The sequence below is a fragment of the Rissa tridactyla genome, chromosome 3 (assembly GCF_028500815.1).
Source record: "Rissa tridactyla isolate bRisTri1 chromosome 3, bRisTri1.patW.cur.20221130, whole genome shotgun sequence".
In the NCBI taxonomy this organism is placed as follows: Eukaryota; Metazoa; Chordata; class Aves; order Charadriiformes; family Laridae; genus Rissa; species Rissa tridactyla.
The window spans coordinates 88,973,797-88,999,607 of NC_071468.1; the positions used below are offsets into that span (position 1 = coordinate 88,973,797).

Below are 25,811 nucleotides of genomic sequence, written 5' to 3' on the forward strand. Positions count from 1 at the left end.
ATCAAACCAAGTCTTAACTCTGTCTTTAACTTACAAATATATGGAATTTGGAGACATAGGGACCAAGGAGAAATATAGATGTTAAGCTCTAAGCTATCTTGTGTAAGAAAAAAATGATCAGTAAATAATTTTTCATTAAGGGAGCCCACATGACCCGCTTTGGTAGTACGTGACAATTTACATAAGAGAAACAGCATTTGATAGCATAATTCTGATGATATTCAGTATGTTATGGATCATATGCATCCACTGAACTGCAACTTGCAAGTGAGGGATGGATTTTGGGGGCCACCTCAGATGCCACAGTGAATGTTTAATGTGCACCTTTAGATATCTGTCTGATACTGTACAAGCGGGAAGCATTATTTAATCTATTAACTCACATTTCTTCATAAGACTTCTTCCCATGTAAATGTTTCTTCCCAGAATGGTAACATGTGCAGATGTGTATTTGCTTCTGCATGACTGGAAGAAAAATGATTGTATCATCTTCCATCTGCTTCCTCCCTGCATTTCTGCAAAAATAAGTATTTTGAGAGTAATCCCGTGTTACTGCTGAAGATGGAGTAGAACGATCAGGGTCACTCATTTACAGGCACCCATTAGTGTGTTGGGTCACACCGTGCTTTTGTGGGTGTTCTGCACTTGCTATCATCCCAACATGTAATGGGTTGATAGCCTTTAAAAAAAGCTTATGTGTATTAGGTTAGTGACAGGGAAAATAGCTTTCAGACAGGTAGTTGAAAGAAATAGATTATTATTATAGAATAAGAGTAATTAACCTTTTGGTTGCTTTTTTAAACTATGTAATCTCATATCATGAGTATGTTGCATGATCTCTTTCAAAAAACTCACGGTCATAGGACGTACACAGACATTTCAGATGCTCTGTTTTATGCTGTGTAATAATAATTGTTGCCATGCTAAGGAAGCTCAAGCTGAACTTGTTTATCCTCAAGAAGGCACTACAGAAAGAAAAAAATACTTCTACTTTGTTTTTCTTTATTATGGACTTGATTATATGGTGTAGACATTGCACAGGAGTAGAATACTTTGACATATTTTTCCCACATCCACATATTTTTTCTGCAAAACCTATTAAATACCTTTTCTTTACTCCAGAAGTTACATCTCTGGCTGGCTTGAGGTGACAGGATGGTTCACCTATGCAAGCAAAATTCTTTGATTTCTTCTGTGTTTTAAGATGCTGCTTTTTGGCATGCAGGGTGGCCTTAGGAGACTGGAGAATCCAACTCTATGTGAATGAGTAACCATAAAGAAAAGTAAGTTGTATTAAGTGTCATTCTTAAATTGCTCCAATTTGACCAATCTCAGTAGGTGCTATGCCGTTCTGCCTATAATGCACTCAAATAATGACTAGTCAAGTAGACCAAGTAAATCTAACTATGGATGTGAACATTTTAATACTGACCAGGACAACAAAGAGCAGAAGTCAGATTGTTGGGTAGTGAAAAGGAATATTAACTAATTTTAAAAGGCAGATGGATCTCTGATCAATAAATCATGAACACTGGACTTAAACTTCCTGAAGTAACCGGGATGTATTTTTTTAGGCAATATATCCTGAACATACTTATTAAAACAATCCAATTCTCTAAAGTCACCGGAATACATACGGCTTAATAATTTGAATGATTAGTCATAGAATTTACCAGTAATTATAAGGTACAGAAAGTTTTTTGCTTCAAACACCAAAATAAGAGAATCTGGAATTAGCATAAATTTTTCTTTCATGATTCCTCCCAGTCCTTCCAAAAAGGTGTGGCCTGGATCTGGTTTCAGAAGTACCGTGCATCTTCAATGGTGATTGAATCCAATAAGAATTCCAGCAGCTCATCTCTGAAAAACCAATTTACCAAGACCATTAAAATATATATAAAGCTTTTTTGTTGTATTAATATTCAGAAATTCAAGGAATAAGTGAGATACATCCAAAAAGGCAGATATTATAAATAGAAATAGAATTTAGAAAGAACACAAAAAATATGCTTTTTAACAATTTGGTACATCCTACTTTCTCAGTACACCCAAGTTGGTATCTGAGCCAGCTAATTTGAAGCGCACGTGTATTCTGCAAAGTCTATATGCTACAGTCGTATCCAAGAATTCTAGTGTGTATGTGTCATTGGTTTCTAAACAGGCTGAAATAAAATCAGAGAAAAACTGCATACATAAGTGTACTGCCTCTATAATCTAAGATAACATGTTAAACATATATTTCTTGCTTCCCTCTGTACCAGAAATTGGGAGACCATTTGGTACACATCTGAGGTTCCCTGAGGAAGGCCTAAATAACACTGTGGAAAAGATAGATAGCATTGGCCGTAGCAGGGGATTATAAACAGTTCTGAGGAGTGTGCAGCCACTTCCTTTTCTCACCTAGTCCCCACTTAAAAGAGCTATAATTTTATACATTGCTCTTTTGAGATCACTGATATAATCCCCAGGATCTTGAATATTTGAAGAGACTATGAGGAGGAGCCATCTAAAACTTCTAACCACCTGTTTGAAATGTTAAAATAGAGTTAGAACACTTCTGGGACGTTAATTTAGTCTTCAATTAACCTTTTTTTTCCAGTCATTGTTAATAAATATTTGAAGATAAGTTTACCAGTGAGACCGTTTGGACTGAAAAGTTTGAACTTGCTTCAAAGGCAATTTTTTAGAAAGCTAAATTCATGATGATAAAAAGCAACCATAGCCACTAGCACAGGCTGCAATAATATGTCCAGTGTAGGTCAGCCGAAAGCATTGCCAGTTTTTCAATGTAAAATACAATGTCGATACTATCCCTTTCGCTCTAGGGATTTCAGAAAGCTCCTGTTTCTGCAATGAAAGCAAGAGTGGCTGTTATTTCTTTATGATGACTTCTGGAAAAAACATTACTTTTATAAATATACCATTTTATTGAGCTCAAGTATTCCACTTCTGTGGCAAAATTGATAAACATTCCTCCAGTTTTTCCCAAGTATAAATCCAATTTGGGGTGATTTTGAAGTTAATACGTGAAATCTTTGCTTCATTTAAATATTAATAGTGGTGGCAACTTTTGTAGTATCAGAGCCATGAAAAGGGGTTTTGTTAGTCTTTGAGGGTTTACTCTTTGTGTGGAGCTTTGAACATTGTCACGTATATAAACCATATCAGTAAAGTTGTAGAAAAATGAATTTAGTTTGTAGTAATAAAATGTGAGTTTCCCTTAAACTCTGGCTAATATTTTCAAACCAGTTAATTACTTGAGTACTTCAGAAAAGTATTCTCTCAGTTTTGTTTTCTTTCTTACCTTTAAACACGTAATACTGAATTTCATCAGTAGGAAGTTTTGTTTAAAAATTTGTGATATACTTCTGCCCTAATTTTCCATGGTCATTTGTCGAAGAATGGGTTTTTTTTCCCTGTGAACTCCTCCTTTCCTGGTCCAGAGTAACCAGAATCGTCCATCACATGTGAAATCAGAGAGCAACCAAGCAGTTGCAACCTGGTTTTGTCATGTTGATGTGATAGGTCAGAACATCGCATACCAAGGGAGATGCAAAATGCTCTGTTTTGAGTGGGAAGTGCTCCAGTTTTAGGCCAAATGTCAAAAGCCTAGGAGAATTTTTCTTAAAGGCAACTATGTAAAGCCTGTGGAGCCCTTCTGAACTTTTATTAATTTATGTTTTCTTCTGAAAGATAATAATCTACTGTGTTTTGCTGGTGCCAACTGCTGCAGATTAAACGTTTATCTATTAACTTGGGTTGCTGTTGCACTTGCAGAGCTGATTGGAAAAGCTTTTTATTAATACAGAATGGTAATCTTCTGGCATGACCCAAAAATGCCTGGTGCATTTATATTTAGAGAATCTCTAATCCTCTTGCAATAAGGCATGGTATGGAAACTACAATCCAGATTCTCACTAGTGTATGTAACTGCCATGGGAAGGGCAGAAAGAAGGAAGGATGCTGTCTGAGGAACAGCAGGTCACCATTCCCAGGAACTAAAGAGTTTGGCTGAACACGTACTTACATTCATTTTTATAATGTTTTCTGGTTTGGAGTATCTTCTGTGTGATCTGCACTGGTAGCATTAGCTATTTTTATTGCTGTTTCATTTCTGCTGGATAGCATTAAACTGGAAAATTAAATTGTACTAGCAAAGCTGCTCAAACAGAACCCACCCAGCTTCTGAGGGAAGTAACAATGCTCTCCATCTCATTAGGATGTGTAAGATGAATCTGATGTCTTTCCCTGGGCATAGTTCTTCTCTATGCTTATCTTTAAAAAAGTTTTGAAATCTTTACTAATAAATCTTGGATAATCTCCCTCGTGGATTACAGTAATTTCTGGCCTTTGGGATACACGCCTGGTTTCCTTCCAGGCAGGCCAAATGCTGCTGCCAAACTCTTCTTCCTCGCTTAGTTCTCACTTTCCCTTTAGATAATGTTCTCCTGGGCTGTGCATTGCTTTACTACACCAAAATAGTTTTGGTTCTTTCATGGTTCTACACAGCTTTATTGCTACCTCTATCTCATCTTGTTTCTGCTGTAGTTATACAGCTCTGCTACCTACCACATCATTGTTGTTTGGTTTTTTCCTCCTTTTTTTAAAGAGGAATTTTTTTTTTTCATCTTTAATGTGGAATGCCTTTCCCTGTTACATCTGTGACACAACTTTTTTTTTTTTTTTTTTTTACTTCCTTCAGATTGCTTTTCAAAACCTACCTTTTGGAAGTCCTTTCAGCCATCCCTTAGAGCGCTCAGTGTGTCGACATAATGAACGTGTGGAATTGTATGTTAGTTAAGCATGTTTCTAGCCATGTTCAGCGTACTGCAAGTTTATAAAGCCAGAAAATATTTTTGTAAACTAGTTTGATGACCTGCGTAAAATGGGGCATTTGGTTAGAGTCAATTGGTTTTGATATTTCAGTACTTAATTGTAGGCATTAGAAATGGTCAGAGTGCTATAGCACTGATTCTACTATACCAAATATAAAGGTGAGATTACTCCATCCATATTTGATAATCCCTTATCTGTACAGCCCTTATTTGTGTTAACCTTTTTGGCTGTCATATCTGCTGAGCAATGATACATGCTTATTAACTACAGCTTTCTTTGAAATCTGTCTTTCAGAATAGACTTCTCTTTTGATCCTTGCTTTATAAATTTACATTCGGACACACTGAAATAAGTATATTTCTGTCTTTGTCCAGCTTACAAGATAGCACCCTGTTTCATACTTTATGATGACCTCAATCTTTGTGTCACATGTAAACTTTGTTAGTAATGATTTTATATTTTTGCCATGATTTTGTTATTATAAATTTTTAATAACATTGTGCCTAAGCACATATAGGGCTCACCGGAGGGATAAATGCTGCTTTCTCTTTCTTTTTCTTCCTCCCCATCTCCTTTTATTTAGTTGTCTCTGGACCTCTCTTCCCATGATACTTAGATTGTATGTCATGGAGAGCAGAGATTTGGTCATATAGTTTAATTGTCTGAATGATCTTAAGAGTGCAAATAGAGTAGAATGGAAAAAACATCAAATGCTTAAGATATATTGGAGAAAAACCTCCTGGATCCCATGTAGATGGTGTTCTTGGAAAAGAGTCAAAAGAGAAATTGGAAGTTGGATGTCCTTTGGGCCTGTGTCTGATACAAGATTTAGACTACAGAAGAGTTGTGGCACACTGATCTAGTGTTTTCCAGAGTAATGCCATCCCTAAAGACAGTGAGATTGACTTCAGGCAGTTGTAAATGTCAAGGTTATTTCTTTATATGTGGAAAATCTCTGACCAGGATGGTGGCAGAAACTGCATAATCACAGCATGATTATGAAGAATTTTAAAATCACACAGGGTAAGTTCAGATTTTGTCTGGGCAGACTTTTTTTTCTAATGCAGTGGTGGGCATAGAACACAAATTATTTTGATACCAGCGTAGCAGATGTTCCGTGCTTCTTTCTTTCTCCTTTGAGTCAGAGTGGAACTGAAGAGTTGCCTGGAATAGGTCATCTTCCCTTCTTCTTCACGATCAGAAAACCTCTGAGGTTCACTGTGCTTAAGGACATACAACTTACTGATTTTCTTAGGAAGCCTTGAGTCCCATGTTTCTGGGCTCTGCTCTTTGACACTGCTGACCTGCACACTGGGGAAGCTGGTACACCACAGACATGGAGATTTTGCCAGTTTTTGAGATGTGGTCCTTCAGCATCTCCCCTAAGCGTGATGACTAGAAGCTGAGGTTCCTGTTCTTTGTAAGGCTCTGAGAGGATAGTATGTTAAGTAGGCATCCTACAGACCAACTTCAGAAGGAAAGTGTGTCACAAGAGACCAGGCAGCCATATATCCGTCTTAAATACAGGAGTCCATACAACCGCAACTAGCATCTGAAGATACTGCTGAATTTCTCTCCCTGGGTACAGTTGCAAGGGCTGTCATTCCACAGTGCCTTAAGACCGTGGTATACACCCCAGGCATATGACGCAGTTCTGTCCTGGGGTGCTTAAGATGAGATGTGACACTTCCTTTCAACCCTTGTCCATCTTCTCTGACTGAAATGTCACTTAGATCTCAACCCATGCATTTACCCATCTAGGAGAATTATTTCATATGCCTGAGCCTCTTTTAATGAGTTGGGAGTAGTGGTTTTGACTGAAGGGATTACGGATTAGTTTTGAGCTTTTTTTACTTCCCTAGATTTGAAATGGCTGCATACTAAAAACAGTTTCTAGCATAAATTATCATTGCTAGAATATATTGGCTACCAGCGGCTGGGGTGAGACGTATTACAGAATTCAGTCATTGCTGGGGCACTCAGCTCTCCTTCCTGGATGCTTGAGATAAATTTCTGATATATGCTTCTCTTCCGTCTAAGAAATGGTTAAGGAAAGTAAGGATTCACTTAAGGAATATACCATCCTATCCAGTTAGGGTGTAAAATAATTTTCACGTAAGTAAATGGTGATTGTTAATGCTATGAGCTATTTTGGAAAAACTCTCTGATATGTCCAAGGTAGACTGCAATTGTTCATTTTTTTAACTGTAAAGACTCGACGTTAAAATCAGTAGCTGTAAAGCCTACAAAACAAATTCCCTTGCAACCTACTTTCTCCCATCTTGGGAAGATAAGAGGAGAGACTTAAAGAACTAGTTTCTTTACCATCAAGTACCATGAGAGTATCTAGTCCCAAATGGCTTCTCAAATATACTTCCTGAAGTCCCAGGATTTTGTCTGATCCTGGCAATTCTCCATTTAAGTTGATCCTGGAATAAATGCAATAAAGGTAAATCTTTTCTACACAGTGGAATAATAGCTCCATTGTGAAGTACAGGGGTTTCCAGATCGAGGTTTCATACATAATTGAGATTACAGTGCAAAGGCAGTATAGCATGCCGTGTTTGCTATAGAACCATTGTGGAAGAAGGAAACCTGTTCTTCAGATCCGACCCTGTGACATGTCAGGTAGCTCCAACTCGAGGCATCTGTCAGATTTAAAAGCACTCAACCCCTCACAGTTAGTGTGGCGTAGAGAACTAGTGAAGTTGTTGTAATCCAGAAGGGGGAAAAGCTGAAAAATGCTTTAGAAATATAACTGTTCTGGCTTATAATGTATACAGAAGAAACCCCTTTTTCTTCCTCTTCGATCAGTGATGTTGAGTAAAGACCAGCATCAAGTCTAGGCATAATGGAGTTACTGATTTTGTGTGCAATAAAGGGCTTTCTTCATAATTCTAGTATGGATTACCTAAATCTAGTTCTAAAAACATTAATCTAAATGCAAGTGCGTTTGGCACTGAAAAACTAGCCAAATATTATCCTATCTTATCCTATCCTCATTTTCATTAAATCTGATTATTTACATACAAATCATTTGTCACAGTGCAAAATTTGTCTTGCCTAATTGGAGAGGAAATAGGTCTTTGTATTATGACAAATAATTGATGCTCTATACATTATATGGTTAGTTAGATTTTATGATCCATATTCACCTGGAGTGCTGCATCCAGTTCTAACCTCCCCAGGACAGGAGAGATATGCTGGAGGGTGACTAGTGAAGGGCCACTAAGATGATGGCCTGGACCTGCTCTAGGTGACCCTGCTCTGGCAGGGGGGGTTGGACAAGATGATCTCCAGAGGTCCCTTCCAACCCTACCATTCTGTGATTCTGTGAGAGGCTGAGAGCTGGGGCTGTTTAGCCCAGAGAAGCAGCGGCTGAGAGGGATCTCATCAATCTGTACAAATATTGGAAGGGAGGGTGTAATGAGGACAGAGCCAGGTGGTTTAGAAGTGGTGCCCAGTGACACGACACACGACAAGACAAAATAGGCACAAATGTTGTGCTTAGATGTAAGACAAACTTTAAGAAAGAAAGTTTTTTGCTGTGAGAGTGACTGAGCATTGGCACAGGTTGCCCATAAAGGTTGTGGAGTCCTGCACAGCCTGCTTTATCTCACCCTGCTTGAGTCAGGGGGTGGATGAGATGATCTCCAGAGATGCCTGTGAGCCTCAACTGTTCTGTGATTCTGTGAGATTGCGTTGTAATATTCACAGTTCCTCAAGTCAGTCAGCGTGCTGTCTACATAATGCTTTGAAAATGGTAAGCTCCTTTTTCCTTAAAGTCTGCATTCTCCATTTCTTTGGTCTAGCCTCCAATATGCTGCTTTTCTCAAGTGTAGTTTGTGTTGCAGGTACATAAGATATTTTAACGCATTGAAAACCTGATTAAGAAATTGGGGAGGGGGAGGTATGTTTCATAACTCATCAAAGAGCACAAAGATTATGGACTGTACTTAATATGTCGGAAATACTCTAAGTATTCCTGTTGCCAGCCTCCCTTTGCCATTTCTGAAAGGTCATTACTTCTTTGCCTTTTAACAGTCAAGGTGAAAGCTGTCAGTGGTGGAAGCGAGATTTCCATCTGTTCATTATACCTTAAGTAGCAGAGGAAAAGAGCAGATGTGCTGCCCCAGGCTTTGTTCTAATTTGTCTATCCAACTGCGTATTTATTTTTTTTTAGGGAAAATATCTATAAACTCATAAAAATATAATCAAATATGTAAGCAAATGCAGGCACCTTGTTTTAACCTCCTAAAGCCACTTAGCAGTCTTTTCCAGCAAGAAAATCTTTTCCAGCGGAATATCTTTTCCAGGAAGGCACTGCATTTGCTACAGATCACTCAGGCCTGATTCAGTAAGGCATCAAAGCACGCAGTTAAGTTAAAGCAAAGGAATAATCCTGTTACCCCAAGCTGGAATACTCATATGTTTAAGCAAATGCCTTAATAAATTAGCCTGTATCGAAGTAGTATTTTTAAATGCTATTAGACACAGTTAGATAAATACAATGGACAAATTATTATGAAACTTTCTGGTGCAGAATTATCAGCCAAGGATCTCTTTTTTTTATTTTTGTTGCTGTAATGCAAACCTTTCCCCCTTTTTGGAAAGTGGGGAAAACTAGTGTCTGGGCAGTGAACATAAGAAGGTTCATTCTCAAGAAAATAAGATGCAGCTTGTATAAGCAAAATGCCACCTTAAAGTACACACAGTCAATGCAAATCTAATTTGTGCAGCCAGATGGGAGCTTTTACCTTTTCCAAGGACAGTTCTCATTTTAATACAGACATCTGAGAACTTGCCCAGAGAAACATTTAATGTCCAGATCTAGGAATCCAGGCTTTTTTGGAATAGATGGTTCCACTAATCACAGTTACTATGAATAGTGATATATATAACGTAGTATCTTTCATCCTAGAAGGTCTATAGAGGCTTCCCTGTGACAGCCCTATGCTATTGTTGATCATTGTTCAAGTGCTGCTGTACTTATCTCTTTTTGATAACTTTTGTCAAAATTTAGAACATCAAACATCTTATTCGTAAAATATGCAGGTGCATGCCAACATGGGGAAACCTCAGAACTGTGGCCTTCTGATGCTTTTCTTGGCAAAGTAAAACTCCTGACAGTCTAAACCAGACAGTAATAATAATTGACTTTTTGACAAATGTTTAAAGATTGCAGTCATGAAGTGACCAGGAAACACCCATTTGAAACCAGATTCCAACAATTTAAGCTGTGTAGGGTGTCTTATCATAGAGTGTAATGTATTTTATATGCTCTTTTTTGATAACAACAGTTCTTTTTTGGTTTAGTGTAAAGCCATTTAATTAAAATAAAAAAGTTAATTTGAAGGGCTTACTGAGGATCACGCTGTATTTTGGGAGGGCAAGACGTGACACACACCTTTTAGCTACAGCTAAAGATTCATGAGAAATAAAGCTACTCGCTATTTCCAGCTGAGATGGATTTCTTTCTTGATTCTCTGTTTTTCTGATTTACCCTGCTCAGACACTTGACCAATCCATCTGTTCAGTACCCTTCCCTCCCTCAGCCAAAAGTGTCACAGTGCCAAGTCTCTAAAGAAGAATCGAACAGCCTGAAAAGAAAAAAAAAAAAAAAAAATTCTCAGATCATCAGTCTCAAATCTGCACTCGTCTCTTTTAAGTGAATATAAAACTGAAGGTAATTTGAGATTCTTCTTTGGTCTAGGTCACAGTTAAAGCAGCTAAGCGGTAACACTGGAAAAAGCAGTAGAATAGCCTAGGAGAGGTAGGATTACATTTTCAGGCTCCCGGAGTTTTACTTTTGACTTAGGTGGGGTGAGGATCAGATAACAAGTGAACCAATACAAATTCATGAGAAAACATCACAGTAATTCAATTTGCTGTTTACTTCCAATCCACATGGAGTGTTTTAGGGGGTTTTTTTGTTTGTTTTGTTTTTGTTTTTTTAAGGAGGAAAACTACCAAACTTCACAATATAGTTTTCTTCCTCTTCAGATTTAATCAAAGCATTAGCCAAGCCTACATACCTCTGTGTTTGCGGAAGTTTGGGTAGTATGTTTTTTCATGGCAGTGATCTCGTCTGCTGGGACTGATCTTTGTGTATGTCAAGAACTGAGTAGAAGAGTTTGGCTTATGTCTGACTTTGCATGTTATACAAATAAATTATACTTTTGAAATTTCACATTATACTATATCTCAGTACTATGTCACCCAGCCACCTTCCTGCTGAGGGGACTGTTTCACAGTGGAAAGGAGGCAACTTGACAGTCCACCATAGGAAATTAATTGAACAGCACTCAGTGCAAGATCTTCTACAAGAGACAAGTAGTTTTATATTACAAAATCTCTAAACAAGTCGATTTTACTCAGTTAGTTTCACACCTGTGTACTCAAAGCATCAGGATGTATGTATTCGTGTGGTCTGGCCAGGATTGCTCATGTCATAGAATCATTTTGGTTGGAAGAGACCTTTAAGAACATCAAGTCCAACCATTAACCTAGCACTGCATGTCCCTCAGCACCACATCTACATGATTTTTAAATAGCTCCAGGGATGGTGACTCAACCGCTTCCCTGGGCAGCCTGTTCCAATGCTTGAGATCCCTTTTGGTCAAGAATTTTTTCCTAATATCCAATCTAAACCTTCCCTGGCACAACTTGAGGCTGTTTCCTCTTGTCCTATTGCTTGTTACTTGGGAGAAGAGACCAATCCCTACCTCTACAACCTCCTTTCAGGCAGTTGTAGAGAGCGATAAGGTCTCCCCTCAGCCTCCTTTTCTCCAGGCTAAACAACCCCAGCTCCCTCAGTCGTTCCTCATAAGACTTGTTCTCCAGACCCCTCACCAGCTTCATTGCCCTTCTCTGGACCCGCTCCGGCGCCTCAATGTCTTTCTTGTAGTGAGGGGTCCAAATCTGAATATAGTATTCAAGGTGTGACACTGAAGGCAAAACGGCCCTCCCTGTCAAGTCCTCAGCGCTTTTTCTGGGCTCCTGGTGATGAGTGCTGATAAACTTTATTTTATACAGGTCTTTTATGCTTTTAGGATCCAACAGCTATGCTGTCATGGTTATTTTGCCTCAGGGTTTTGCTTGCTTCAGCCTCCATAGATTTTAGGCAAGTCTGCCCTTCGTTTGTCTGTGTGTCCTCATGTTGAATTTCTTCAGACTGTAATATGGCTTCTTTCTGTGCCCATGGAATAGAGAGTGGCATATGTGATGTGCTGTGATAGCAAATTGCGTTGTTGCTCTTCTACTGTTGTCAAGGTGCAAGGTCCTGGTCCAAGGGTTGGCTGTGCTGCGGCCTCACCAGAGCTAAGGCCTGCTCATCTTGACGTAAACAAGACATTTTTAATTTTCCTGCAGTCAATTTTGTCCTTCATTATCCGTGTGCACCACAGTTTTCATCTTTGTTTTGCTGCTGCTTCCAGTAGTGCATACGTTTCCATTCATACTTTGTTCATACCAGCCTTCTTATTTCTGTTACAAGACTCTGTACACGTGCACTGCAAAAGTCAAAGTTATGATCGAGCCTAGTTCCTGACAACATTGTTAGGTGAAATACTTCAGAACAAATATCTAAATCCAAAATAAAATACGAATATTTTTGCAACAAGAAGAAATGAATCTTTACAACAGTGGTAACTTTTGGTTAATTATTTCACAGCCTTTGTATTTTAAAGCACTGAGACATCTGATAGTGAATTCAGTCGGCTATTGAAGTAGAAGAAATCTAGTTCAGGTTCTCTAGTGACTGTCAATATTAATCCTTTAACAGCACTTTGAAAATGCACAAAAAATTAGACAGGGTGTGGTTGGAAGATGTTTTCAACTTAATGTTTCAGTAGGATGGACTTCTAAGACTTCAGTTTAAAGAGCAAGTAGTCCTCGCTACAGAGTATGATGCAACCAAGCTGATGAAAAGTTAAAAAACCAGACCATTTCTTTTTTGTAGTAATTGTTTATGTTAGCATACCACAAAAGCTATAAATTTGATTCCCTTCTTGCATAAGGGAAGCCCTTTATGTAACTAATGTCTGACTTTGGACAGAGAATCTGATTTTGCTTCTCTGCTTAAGAGCAACAACTCCTAGGGCCACCAACCACAAGACCTTCCTAATTCAGCATCGCTCTGCTCCTAAACCTTGCTATTCCCGAGGCCTGTGAAGTCCACACATGTAACAGTGCAGTTGGGTGGGGAAAGAAAACCCAGGGAAATTATGAACCATCTCCAGCCCATTCTCTTCACTTCTCCTGGGACAGAAAGGCCATGGAGGTGAACACCAATCCTGTTCTGCAGAGGGAAGGAGCAAGCGGAGGAGTGTTAGAAGCACTGATACAAAGCAGGGCTGCTCTGCAGACACTGTAGCACTGTGGTTGTGCCAGGGAATAGTAACACTGGAAGTTTTTGTGGAGTTGTATATCCTTAAGCAGAATGTGAATGAAGCAAGGGTCTGCTGCTGGTACTAGGGTGGGTGCTAAATGCTGCTGTTTCCCCTACCCCCATGCCTAATTTGGATATGTACTGAGCTCGGGCAAGGACTGGTTTGGAAACAGAAAATGGCTATGAAAAACACTCCCAAGAAAGTAAATGCTTTCTGTGGATAAAGTAAAAACAATGGCTGCCTGCAGGGGAAAAAAAAAAAAAAAGAAGAAATTTAAATAGGGTCATTCATGTGGAAAGCAGAGATGCTGACAGTTTCTATTAAGTTGTTTAGGAGATCTCTTCCTGTAAGAAACGTCCTGTCTCCGACTTGCTGGTCCAATTCAGGACAGAGAGAGAAAGTTATCTGTAATTTAATGATACCTCTTCTGGGAAGGTATTTGCATTGTAGCACTGGCTAGGGCTGAGTACACCTTGGACAGATTTCTATCCTGTGCAGCTGTAGCACATCAGGCTACAGGCAGCGTAAGTAGTAACATCTGCTGCAGAGTGGCTGTGGTGCTGGCTGGAGGGTTTCTCATCTTGGCCACCTTCTTCCACAGAACACATACATAGCAATTATGGTGGAAAACTCTATCCCCCTCGGTACAATTTGGTTGAATTTAACCAGCAGGTTAAAATTGTAGTGGAAGAGGTGGTAGGATGGATGTATGACCTCATTGCAGCCGTTTAGTTGCTTTATGAAATGAAGTTAAAGATAGTTTGGGGGAGAGCAGGAAGAGGAGGCATCCAGGTCATAAGAGCTGTCAGGAGGGAAGGTGAGAAGGCATCCTTTCATGAAAGCCCTGGCACAAAGACGAGTTTATAGCAGTGACCATTATGCTTTAAATCTGTTTGGGATATATGGAAATGAACAAGCTTACGGCGTTTGGAGTGAGGAGGAAGGAGATGATTTCCACATTGTACTGGTGCACTATAAATGGTTCTGGCTGGTGGAGCGGCTGCATGACGCACAAAGCGAAGGAGAGAACACTTTTGTTGCTATCATTTTGGTTTTGCTCCTTGTTAAGAATGGGTGGCAGCAACCACTTCTGATGGTTTCTAAGGCTTTTTCATTTCCAGGCCCATATGAACAAAGAAAATAGTCAAATAGGATTTTGGAAGCTCTAAAAACCTAAAAAGCAACCACTTGTTCCTTTAGGAAAGTTTCCAAAACAATGGCTGGCAGTAAGAACAAATGGTCCAAATATATTTCCAGAAAAATTTCTTAGCTGTAGAAGTAAGCATGGATTTTACTGATCATATGGTTTGAATTCAAAATGATGCCCAAACTTTTATAGCTCCCACTGGATTCTTGAGGGTTTTCCCTATTTGAGGTTCTGAAGAGCGTCGGGTTGCCAAAATGCTAGTACTGTATATTTGGGACAGTTAAAGAGCTGTGGACACTTTTCTCCAGCCTGTTGCATAAAGATACAATCTCTAGAATGATTTGAAAAATTAACATTGTTGTCACAAACAACTGAATATAAATTATTTATAAATGGAGAAAACTAAGCTAAGACTGTCACACAAACTATGTTGTAAATTGGGAGAAGTATTGGAAACAGCGTTTTCTGGCAACCACACATTCGGTGGGATGGTTCTTTTTAATACATTGTCCAGCGTTTGCCTCCCATACTTGATGACAAATCTGATGTTGCATGCTTGCCACCACCCTTGTCCATATTTTCTGTCCATAACAGAAAAAGGAAAGATGGCTTTGAATTCCTGTCCAGTTGGATCCTAATTCAGACTGCCTGTATGATTTGGAGCAGGAGACTAAGATCCAAGCATACAAAAAGACGTAGGTGACAAAACAGGATTTACGAGGGGGGGAACGGTGATCTGGATTATCACTTTCTAGGGACGATTTATGCATGTTTAATCAGCTACCACAGTGACAGATCCCAAACAGGCGGAAGAGAGGAATTCACAGCTACAAAACACTTGTCTGCAAGAATCCAGCGGTCCTAGCCGGGCTACTCAAGCCAGGAAATTGCTATCGTAGAAGCGTTTTCCAGAGCAAGAAAATAGTTAAGAATTCACTAGGGCATTTATTGCACACCAAGGAGGAATGTCTTCCAGATTTTTGTTTATTTTCTTAGTTTTGGTAGTCTAGGACTAGATCCGTCATTTCTTCAAGTGTTCTGGTTAAGATAGTTGATGCCCACTGGATAGGTTCTCTCTTCCGTTTATTTGTACCATCTTTCAGTATGAGCATGCATGTTAGTTATGTGTTTCTCCATTTCCCCAATTATCCCTTATCTGTCCCTGGGTCAAGAGTAGCAGTAGCTGGAGAAATGTCTCTGTTTTGGGCAAGCATGATATGTTGTATGTGACTCATGTTTGCAGAATTGTAACTGCATACAGTGTCTGCTTGCTGTCATGATTGTCTTGGTGACATGTTCAAATTAAAAGGATTTTAGGTTACGTTTTAAATGCGTATGCCTTAAAGTTTCAAATAGGAAGGTGAAATTCTCCTAAGGTATATGATAATCAAGTTTATATACTTAGGTAAACCGTACACAGGTTAACACCCTTATTTCAGTCCACTGCTTTTAAAATATGGAGAAATATCTCTTACAGTGTTTTCTATTGTGACAGTTCCTTGTGACTTTGCCTCCTAATCTTGTCCTGCCTGGAGCTGCTGGCACCTAACTGTGGTCCTTTTGCTTTTAACATGCCCCCTGTAACAGTCAACCACAACCATTCAACGGTGGTTTGGAATATGATGATTTCCTTTGTAGCAAATCTCAGTTACTGGCTTCTGGACCTACCCGATCAGTCACTCTGTGTCATCTGAGGAAATTCAATAAAGTCCATCTGCACCATATCTGTATAAAGTATTGAAGATAGATGTTGAGCTCGTCGTGTTTTAGGATAGCTGTAGGCTTTGTTTTCTCTTTCCATAATGTCTGACAGATAATATGAATTACTGCACTGTAGTGGCCTGTAGTTGCTAGAATTTGAGTGGTTTTGAAGGCACAAAAGGATTTGATGACTGTACATGGGCAAGCAATGAAGTGCTTGGTTCCCTTCTCGTCCAGCGGTCATTTGTCTACCATACCCACCTATGAAGAGGTGCAGTTCCAAACTGAAAATTTGTGATGACAATAGGGCATGAGGTGCAAACAGAGAGGACGTGTTCTGCTTTTGTGAGGGTTGATTCAAACAGGTCCCCTTATGGTGGAGAAACCACAACCTAAACCCATCCATCAGAGTGCAATAGGGGTGGAAGGTTGTTGTAAACTGGTAAAGGAAGGAAAGTGGAACTGAACTGCTGGCTGTCGACATCATTTTAGGTTTTGGCTCAGCTTTCTGTTGTAAGGGATTGTGATAGTAAGATGTGGAAGTCATAGAAGAATTTGTTTTGGTATGGTCACTGCTTCCAGAACCATGGGGCACACTTGTAGCCAATTGATTACTGCAGTATTTTCTGGAATGCCAGAGATTAACTATTTTGTGTTATCTCATCTATATATCTCATCTGTTAGTGGTTTTGAGAACAGAAATATTCCAAGCAGAGAAACATGGTGTCATTTTCTTGTCTATCACGGGTAAGCAGTAACTGGATTTGATTAGATATTTTGAAGACATAGACCTCAAACTTCACAGATCTTATGAAGTACTACTGGTCATGGGCAGCGCTGAAGTCTCAGGTTTTACCTGGGTGTCATGCATAACACTTGCTACAAATAAAAGTGCTGCTTAGAAATTTTTCTGCTATAATACCAAAGTCTCAGAGGCCCAGAATTAGACTGCCTGCATTTTTTTCCATTTTAATTAAACAGACGTAATATCTTGCTCAGAGAATTAGTATGGACAGCGTGCCCAGTATAGCATGAGTGTTTTCTACAGGGACACTGATTTAATATAATTCACAGGGAGTTTTGATCCGTGTCTATAAAGGCAATGGGTAAGAAAACAGAGAAAAAATCAAATGCAGATGAGAAAATGGAATGTTATATATGGTAAAATAAAGAAACAGACATTGGCCTAATGACATCCAAGAAACACTTCTAACCAAGCTCCAGGATTCCAGAGTGTTAATCTCATTAGTTTCATATTATTATTCAACTGTCAGCTTCTGGACCTTTATGGAATCACAGAAATTCATGTCAGATACTGAATCAGATTAGGAATTTAAATTAATTATTGAAAATTAACTCCAGTTTCTTATTTGAACTCAGATTTACTGTACTGAATTACTGACTCGCCAAATTCGTTTTTGAACTGTCACTATGCTGCTGAAGAAATCCAGGTTTTTCCATAAAACCTGAAGATGTATTTATTTTCAGCAGGAATTACCATTCCTGCCAGTGGAATCCCAGTAGTTTTGGCTAATTGTAATATAGCTGTAAATATGTGATTTCCATGGAAATTAATTCAGTCAGAGGAATTTTTGTCTTTTTTTTTTATATTGGTGGCTTTGCTTAACACGGTTGCCAAACACATGTATGGTTTAAAGAAAAACTTGATTAACATTAGAGTAGATTATTTATACTAAACTGCTCAGTATACGTATGTATTACTTTTCTGGATGAAGCAGGAACTCCCTGACTGTCTCTCTTGGATTTGTGCTGTTAGCAGATAAGGAAGAAACTCCTTTAGCTCAAACAGCTCCTTCATGCTGTTGAGTCTTGCCCGGTTAGACCCCAGTGGTAATAATTTCATAGCAACACCTTAATGCAGTATTTCTTTTAAGTTTTAATCAAATGGTTCCCTAGTCTGCAAATTGCCATTAGGTTTATTTATGTTTAAAATACCTTTTTTTTTTAACGAATGTTTTGTAATACTATTCCAGGGTGGGATAATGTTTATGTGCCATTTCCAGATCCAAACTTATACAGACAATTTTAGTACTAGCCCTATATTTTAAACTTTTCATGTGCTACTTTTTCTTTTCCCATATGAGATTGACAGTATTCAATAAGTTACCTGGTGTTTTGGGTTGGTTTTTTTTTTTTTTTTTTTTTTCCCTGTTGCCAATGAATTCAGTCTTTACGTAGTTTTTGCCTATACATGTCTTTGGTGGTTTTTGGGTTTATTTTGGTTTTTTGTGCGTTTTTTTTTTCCTTTTGAAAAAAAGTGTTTGTATATTTGAAAATGACATAAGCAAGGAATCCAGAGACGGTACTATTATGAAATGCATCTAAGGACTGGAGGATGCACAGTAGTAATATTACATTAATGTAACTTATTATTAACTTCACTAGACTTCAAAAGTTACTGACCCATGCTGTTGAACTGACTTAGTCATATCAGCATCTGATGCAACTGTATGCTATATTTTCAAAATACTTATACAGACATTTCAAAGTACTACAGGAAATGTCAATTTGAATTGTTTCATTAGCTACAAGGATGAGAAAACATTGAAATGGATTATAACATTGATTCTTAGCATACTGTTTAAGAAACATCTAGTATTGATATGAGAAAATCAGTTTTGACATTCCAGTGAAACAGTAGATGTAAGAAATGTAGATAAACTCATTTCTGCGTATACCCAGTTTTAGTGTATGTTAGCCAAGTGTAACTCAATTCAAATTTGCAGCTATCACTTTCCTTCCTTAACGTGTTGTCACGTGTTTATCATTTGTCTAGATTAACTGTGTTTCTGATAAATACCTCTTTTATAATAAGAATGATCAAGCACTGCATTGTGAATGATGTCATGCTGCTGACCTGCATAATGTCAATAAAATAAAATCCATGTTCTGAATAAGTTACCTTCTTACTACCTTTCTTAGGGGGCCAGGTATTTTTTTTTGCTCGCTAGCTGATTGCTGAGCCAAGACTTCTGTTGAGATGTCTGCAGAGAGATGAAGGCCATTTCCCCTGATCTTTTATCCTTAATTTAGAACTGAGTAAAGAGTATTGGTAGTCTAATTATGCCTTCTAGATAATTTACAGGCATGTAAAGATACAGAATATAACAGAAACGTATTAGTAGAAGTATAAATCGTATTATACTTGTATTCAAAATCTGACTGCAAGTGTTAATAGCTTTTTAATATACAATTATGTATTATTTTTAATGTAATGCACAATTTTTTGCCTTTCTAGGTATGGCATGAACTGCCTCATTCAATTTGAGGATTTCGCTAATGCTAATGCATTCCGCCTCCTGCATAAGTACCGTAACAAGTACTGCACTTTCAATGACGACATTCAAGGTAACAGACTCTTTCTCTTCTCTTCACTCTTGTGATGCTTACAAGCCAGCAAAATGAGTCTTAATTGTTGCATCAGAGAGAAAAAAAAATTATCAGCTTTCCTGTGATATTTGAAGACGTTCGGTACAGGTCATCTTTTGCCTTGGGTTTCCTCAGCATGGGTTTCTGGTGAGCTGTCTTTGCTCTTAACCTTTCCCCTCTCACTTATGCCTCATGCTTTATTTAGATGTTCACTCTTCAGGGTTTTTTTTTTTTTTTAATAGTTTAGTGTGTGAATGGCCTTCCCATATAAATTATTAACTTCAGATCTTTGGGCAAATGTCAAAGAACAAGCCTGCACTGTACTTCCCTCAGGGTTTTTGTCACTGCAGCAACTACTGCTCCACTGCTCCTCCATGTGACAGAGCTTGCGTGGTAAATGTCAAACTGTATTTCAGTTCTTAAACTGGCAACTGAGTTAAATATCCTTCTAATTTCTCTTGCAGTCTCAGGGCTGCATTCAATTTTAGAGGAAAATTATCCCCCTGACTCTGCTTTCCCATCTGAATCATTTGTAGCAGCTGGCAAAAGGAAAAAATCTAGGATGGGAAACGTCAGCAAGGGGAATTCCCCCAGTGCTCAATCTACAGGGGCATCTTGTCCCTTCCCTCCTGAGAAGAAAGACAAGCAGGGCTGAAGCGGTGGATGCTGCTGCTTGGGTTGCCTTATTTCCTGTCAGGAAAAGAGCACTGGAAAATAACTTTCTCTGAGGCAGTAAGTCCACTGGCTGCCATCCTTGCGAGGAGACTGAAGTCAGATGAATTGCTGGAGACAACAGGTACCCAAGGAGGGCCCTGGTCACCCAGCTGCCTCTTACCCCTCACATTTCCTTGGGTGGGTGGAGGTTCTCAGCAGTGACAGGATCAAAAATGAGACTTTATCTGTCTTCATTTCTAACAGTTTGCAGTGACACTCAAGGCCAAGCATTAGGAGGTTGAGTTTTCCAGAAGTCATTCTTGAGACCTAGGTCTTATTTCAGGGACTCAACACATGGCGATGAATTTATCCCTGATGCTAGGGCTTTGGCTAGCCACGTGAACTATGTTTCTGTTACAAGCCTGGCTGAGTTTTACTCCTACAGCTGAAACAGATTATGGAGGACAAATTCCCAGATGCGAAATAAACTAATTATAAAATGTCATTTCCCTTTGTAAGAAGCATGGTGCTTCTTACCCTTCAGGGTCTGAGTGTAGCCATGGCTACGACAGTCCAATACAGCAGACCAAACAGCATCTAGAAGTTTCCCTAGTTTTTCAGAGATCCACCTCCCACAGGAAATTCTCTTTCCTTGCAGGATGAAGGTCCTTACCCAGAATCAGAAAGAGACTCAACTAGAAGGTAGTTTCAAAGAAATGGCAGGGAAGCTTTTCAGCAAAAGTGTACCAAATATGGGTAAAGTAAGCTGAGAAAGTCTTCTGGGTCTCTAGAAGTATTTTATAACTACTGCATTCTCTCTTGTGCACCTTGGAAGGAGGTATCTTCATGCTCATAACTGTTGGAAGGTGTCTGTTTGGCTTTTGGCTGAGCTTCTGTAGCAGCTATTGGTCTTTCTTAGAAGTGCAGCCATGTGCAGTCTTTTAATTTTTTCAGTTTCTGCAGTCTAATTTGTGTTTGTGGGTCTTTTGATATTTTCATAAATGATGTCTGGGACTTTTGGGTGATCTCCATCCTTAATATTTTTATAGCTTCCAAAAGGTAAAAGCGTATGCATTTAGTCTGCTCTGATTTCTGCCACTTGTCATCATATCCCCATGAATACCTTTAGTATTTTTTTTGTAGGATGTCATCTTCCCCTATAATGTGGCAGGGGAACGGCAACAGCCCAAATACAGATCCTGTGATCTTTTCTCCCTCTTCTTATTCCAGCTTTATAAACCCTAAAGATATTTCGCCTGACAACTTTGATAAGGCTAGATGGTGCTAACTTCTTTAGCAATCCTTAGAGATTTTCAGTTTCTAAATAGCATGATTTTTTCCAGGCTACTTGAAAGAGTGTCCTTCTCTGTATGCAAGTTGTATTTTCTACCAAAGCAAACAAACAAACACTGCATCTGATTTGCCATCATCTTCTGAAGACAGTGCTTACATGATATTTTAAACATAGTTTCTCCTAGTCCAAATATTTGTCAAGCCAAAGCTACTTCAATGATAAAAAGAAATGTTTAATATGTTTCATGAAAGGGCGTGAGGCTTTTTTCAGTGCCATGGGATATCCAGACAAAGGATTCCTATATATCTTAGCGATGCAATGAGGACCTTTAAGTACTTCAAATCTAAAAAACCTAATATATGATCCTGACTCCTGTCAGACACTATAAAAGATAGAAAATATGGCAAGCTGAATACCCATTTGCAAGTAGTAACTTGGACAAATGCAGTTGCCTTCTGTTAGCTCGCAGCTATTTCCAGCGTGCCCCTATACTGACACCATTGCATAACATTTGGAAAAAAGTGTCTGCCAAAACACTGATCTTATAAAACCGCTGAAGATTGGCCATTTAGGGTCCCCTACAGATATATTTAAGAATTTCTGGAAATAGTTTTGTCTCCATCCCTGCTACAGTGCGGTCAGATCTTGATTTTGAAAAGAGCTTTGTAACTTTTTCTACGTGCCCTCTCTGTACTCAAGGAATTGGGAGCAAGGGTGAACAGGATTCTGACCGACTGTTATAAATCTGTTTTGGAATAATAAAATTGCTCTTCTTTTGTCATTCTAGAAAGCATCTTGGTTTTTGGATGGATGGTGATTTTTTTTTTTCCTTTGTAATTATGATAGTTTCTTCATATTGATATTTTCAAAATTTTTTTTTTACAAACACAATAGCAATAATGTTGCTTTAGGGAGAAAATATTTTTTCCTTGGATTCTTGTTTGGTTTTATTCTGACCACAAATCAGCTTGCTTCTTTTTTTTTTTTCCTCTCTCTCAAACATATAGAATATGATTTTTGGAAATTAAAATCAGTGAAAGCCTTGGGTTGAAACCAAATACTTTTATCCAGTTCTCTCTAGCTATTAGAGAGCATTTTCCAAAATTGAGGGGCTTTGATCATGGGTTCCTATATGGGAGAAATGTAAATTAATATTGTAATGTCACGCTCCACAACATTTAGAAATATCTCAATTAGATCAGGTCGCTAGCTTTGCTCATCTGCAATATTTTTAGGAAGGAGAAGTCATAAGGACAGGGTGGAATTTTCCTTAAGATACGAGATGTGTTGGTTTTTTTTCTCTCCAACCCCCGCCTGGGAATGGACCAATGCCAGAAGAAGAACTGGGGCTTGTGTTGCCAAACAAAGCTGTTTATCAGGGTGGAAGATGTTCTCTGCTTGATCACCCCTGGAAGGAGGCAGGGTTGGGATTCACGGTTTAGGAGAATGAAAATCCTCTTGGAGAAACTAACCTATTCCCTTGCCTGCTGTGGGGATGTTGAACAAATTTCTTAAGATCGGTTAAAGAAGAAGTCCTAAGTACAAGTCCAGGACTGCGGTGTCTGAAATCCCGCTCATGGGTGGGATCGGCTCAGGCCATACCCACTGCACCTTGTCGAAGCCATCTAGGGCAGAGGAGGGTGGTGCTGTAGCGCTCCCTTTCCACAACCATCTTGGTTTTGGTGTGTCTGTTGAAAGAGTTTTTGCTACTTGAGCACAGTCAATGACTTAAGGCAAGTTTGCACATCTTGGGAGTGGTGCATTTGTTTTTTGTGGGTCTTTCAGCGCTTATCACGTGGTAGCTGGTTGTTGTAGTCATTGCTGACCTGGACAAATTTGCAATAGTGGCATAAATTTTTCTAGCCTTGCTTGCCTCTATGCAGGTCAATTATTTCAATTATTTCAACTGTTTTGACTTTTTCCCCAACCCTGTACTTCAAAATTGTCACAATCAACAGTGACAAACTTCTGCAGTATAAGCCAATCTACATAAAATGTATTTCTTTATGCAGTATAATACTGTTTGTATTCTAGTGTTATAGCTCTGTTTCACTGTGCCCACAGTTGCAATGCTTTCCCTCACTACGGACACAGAGCCTGCATTTTATGCCAACAAAAATATTTACACGGAGAGATTGCACTGGATTGGAATTAACTTCGGTATCCATCATGACCTTAGATGTCATTAGTTTTTAACAGCTGTGCTGTTTAATTGCATCAAAAATTCATGAAAAGAAACAGACTTAAAATAAAAATGTAGAGCACATATGATTTAAGATTATTATTCCATCTTACATGTGTGGTTTGATTTAAAATATGTGCTAAATGTTCAGCAAGCTGCCATGTGAATAATTAAGAAAATTATACCTGGAAGTTATGTTATGACCAATTTAATGTCAAGTCAGTGCAGGTCTCAGAAATCGAAATTTCTCTGTCATAAGCATTTTCCTTTTTAAGATTTAATTCTTTTTAACATTAACATCAGAAACAATACATTTGGTACCTGGAAATTGCAGTTCTTGAAATCAAATTGTAAAGAAGGTTTGGGGTTGTGATGGGCATGGGGCTTCCAATTCATCCTCTGACCAAGAATTTGAAAAATGTGAAGTCGAATGACATGTAATAGCTTATATGTTGATATCATATGTTGATATCAAATTCTGATATTATGTTCAAACTGTAGAAAACCTCTTTCATAATATGAAGTGACATTTGCTTCCAAGTGAAACAGACACTGGGATTTTTAAAATAAAATAATAAAAAAAAAATCCTATTAAGACGTATACTGTAGGGTTATGTGAAGTATATTTTTTTCTTCAAGTATATTCATCAGGATATCACCTCTGCGTTGCTCAGTGGTAAATTTACATTGAAATCAGTATGCTTTCAAGTAAATCCCCCACTGTAGCTTTTGTGTACTTTTCCATGTGTACAGACAAGTACGTGTATGTACAAGTATTCTTCTGTTTCATTTTTTGCTCATTACGGGTTAAAAAAAAAATAAATCCATTCTCCCCGCGTTCCAGGGCAACCGGCTCCAGGTGGCCCTGCTTGAGCAGGGGGGTTGCACCAGAAGACCTCCCAGCCTCAGCCACCCTGTGCTTCTGGGACTCTCTATCCCTTTTCAAACATACCAAGCGGTAGCTCTTTTACGAAGGCTCCATTTCTCCTTCACTGGAGCCTTTCCCCCTCTTCGCGCTGCCCGCCTGCTGCAGCTGCAGAGTGAGGCAGAGCGCATACAAAGCTCTGAAAAGCCACTCCATGGCAAGGAGAAGGAGCTCCCACCTCTTCAGAGAAGGTCCTTTTGAACCACCCCCAGCCACAGCGTTTGCCTCGCTAGCAATTGAGATGACACCTTTTAGATAGGATCTTTACTCTCACCTTTTTTTCCCAGTAAGGACAGGAGAGGAGAATGGATTTATTTTTTTCCCTGGCATTCTGTGCAGTGTTATCTGGAAGACTGGCCATGTTAACATGTGATTTCTATTATGCTGTGTATTCAGAAATACGAATTTTACTTTTACCACTTCCTAAGCGTTCTGTCCAGAATGAATAGCTCAGATTTTGGGATGTGCTGCAGAAATTCCACCCGTCTTCTTATTTACTGGCTTTTTAAGATGAGGTAGAGAATGTGACATAAAGGAACTAGTAATACTTGATTACAAGTTTTATTTTTTGAAACTTTAAATAATGGACAAATGCTTCAGTGCCGTAAGCCATTTCTTGCTAATTTAAATTAAACTACATCAAATAAAAATGAACTTCTCATTCATCATGTTTTGGGCCTGGTTTTGCCCATTTTTTTCTTTAATTGTTGCATCTGCTGAAAGAAGTCTCTGTGCTCCAAAGCATCTATAATGTGCCAACCCCAAAAGGCCGTGGTCTCTAGGATTTCCTTTGACATATTCATACTCAATCGTACAGTTTACAGTAATAAGAAAGGCTAAAGAATCTTGGACAGAAGCCAAAGACTTCGTAAAGAATAGTGTACTTTGAAATCTCATATCTACCATAATTCTACAAGATACAACTCGCCTTCCTAGAAAACGAAATGTTTTCTGTCACAGCAGCTGATATATTATCCTTTGTTTAACTTGCTTTGGTTATTCTTCTAGAAATTTTGGGAAGATAGAATCAGTTTTCAAAATTATATCCGTGAACAATATCTGTCTTATTCTGCACACAAGGGTTTTAACCCATGCTCTGTGGGAGGTGGAGGTGAAGCCATTTCTCTCCTTCCCATAGCGATGACAGTCGTAAGAGCAGTGAAATTCTGTTTCTGCTTCGTAATGTCCGCGGGAAATGGTTAGGCTTTGGCAGATGGATGTGAATTGCGTTTTGATTCTTTTCAAAAACTCAAGTCAGTATTCAGGGTGAAATTTAAGGTCATGCCGTCAGC

At 38.8% G+C, this 25,811-nt stretch overlaps 1 protein-coding gene across 1 annotated transcript in view; it reads left to right on the forward strand.

Annotated features, from left to right (window-relative positions):
* ME1 (malic enzyme 1) overlaps positions 1 to 25,811 on the forward strand; it is a 202,029-nt gene that overhangs the window by 139,715 nt on the left and 36,503 nt on the right. The window contains exon 7 of the mRNA XM_054195416.1: positions 19,334 to 19,443. Within this exon, the coding sequence (XP_054051391.1) occupies positions 19,334 to 19,443 (110 nt within the window). The remainder of the gene's footprint in view (positions 1 to 19,333; positions 19,444 to 25,811) is intronic.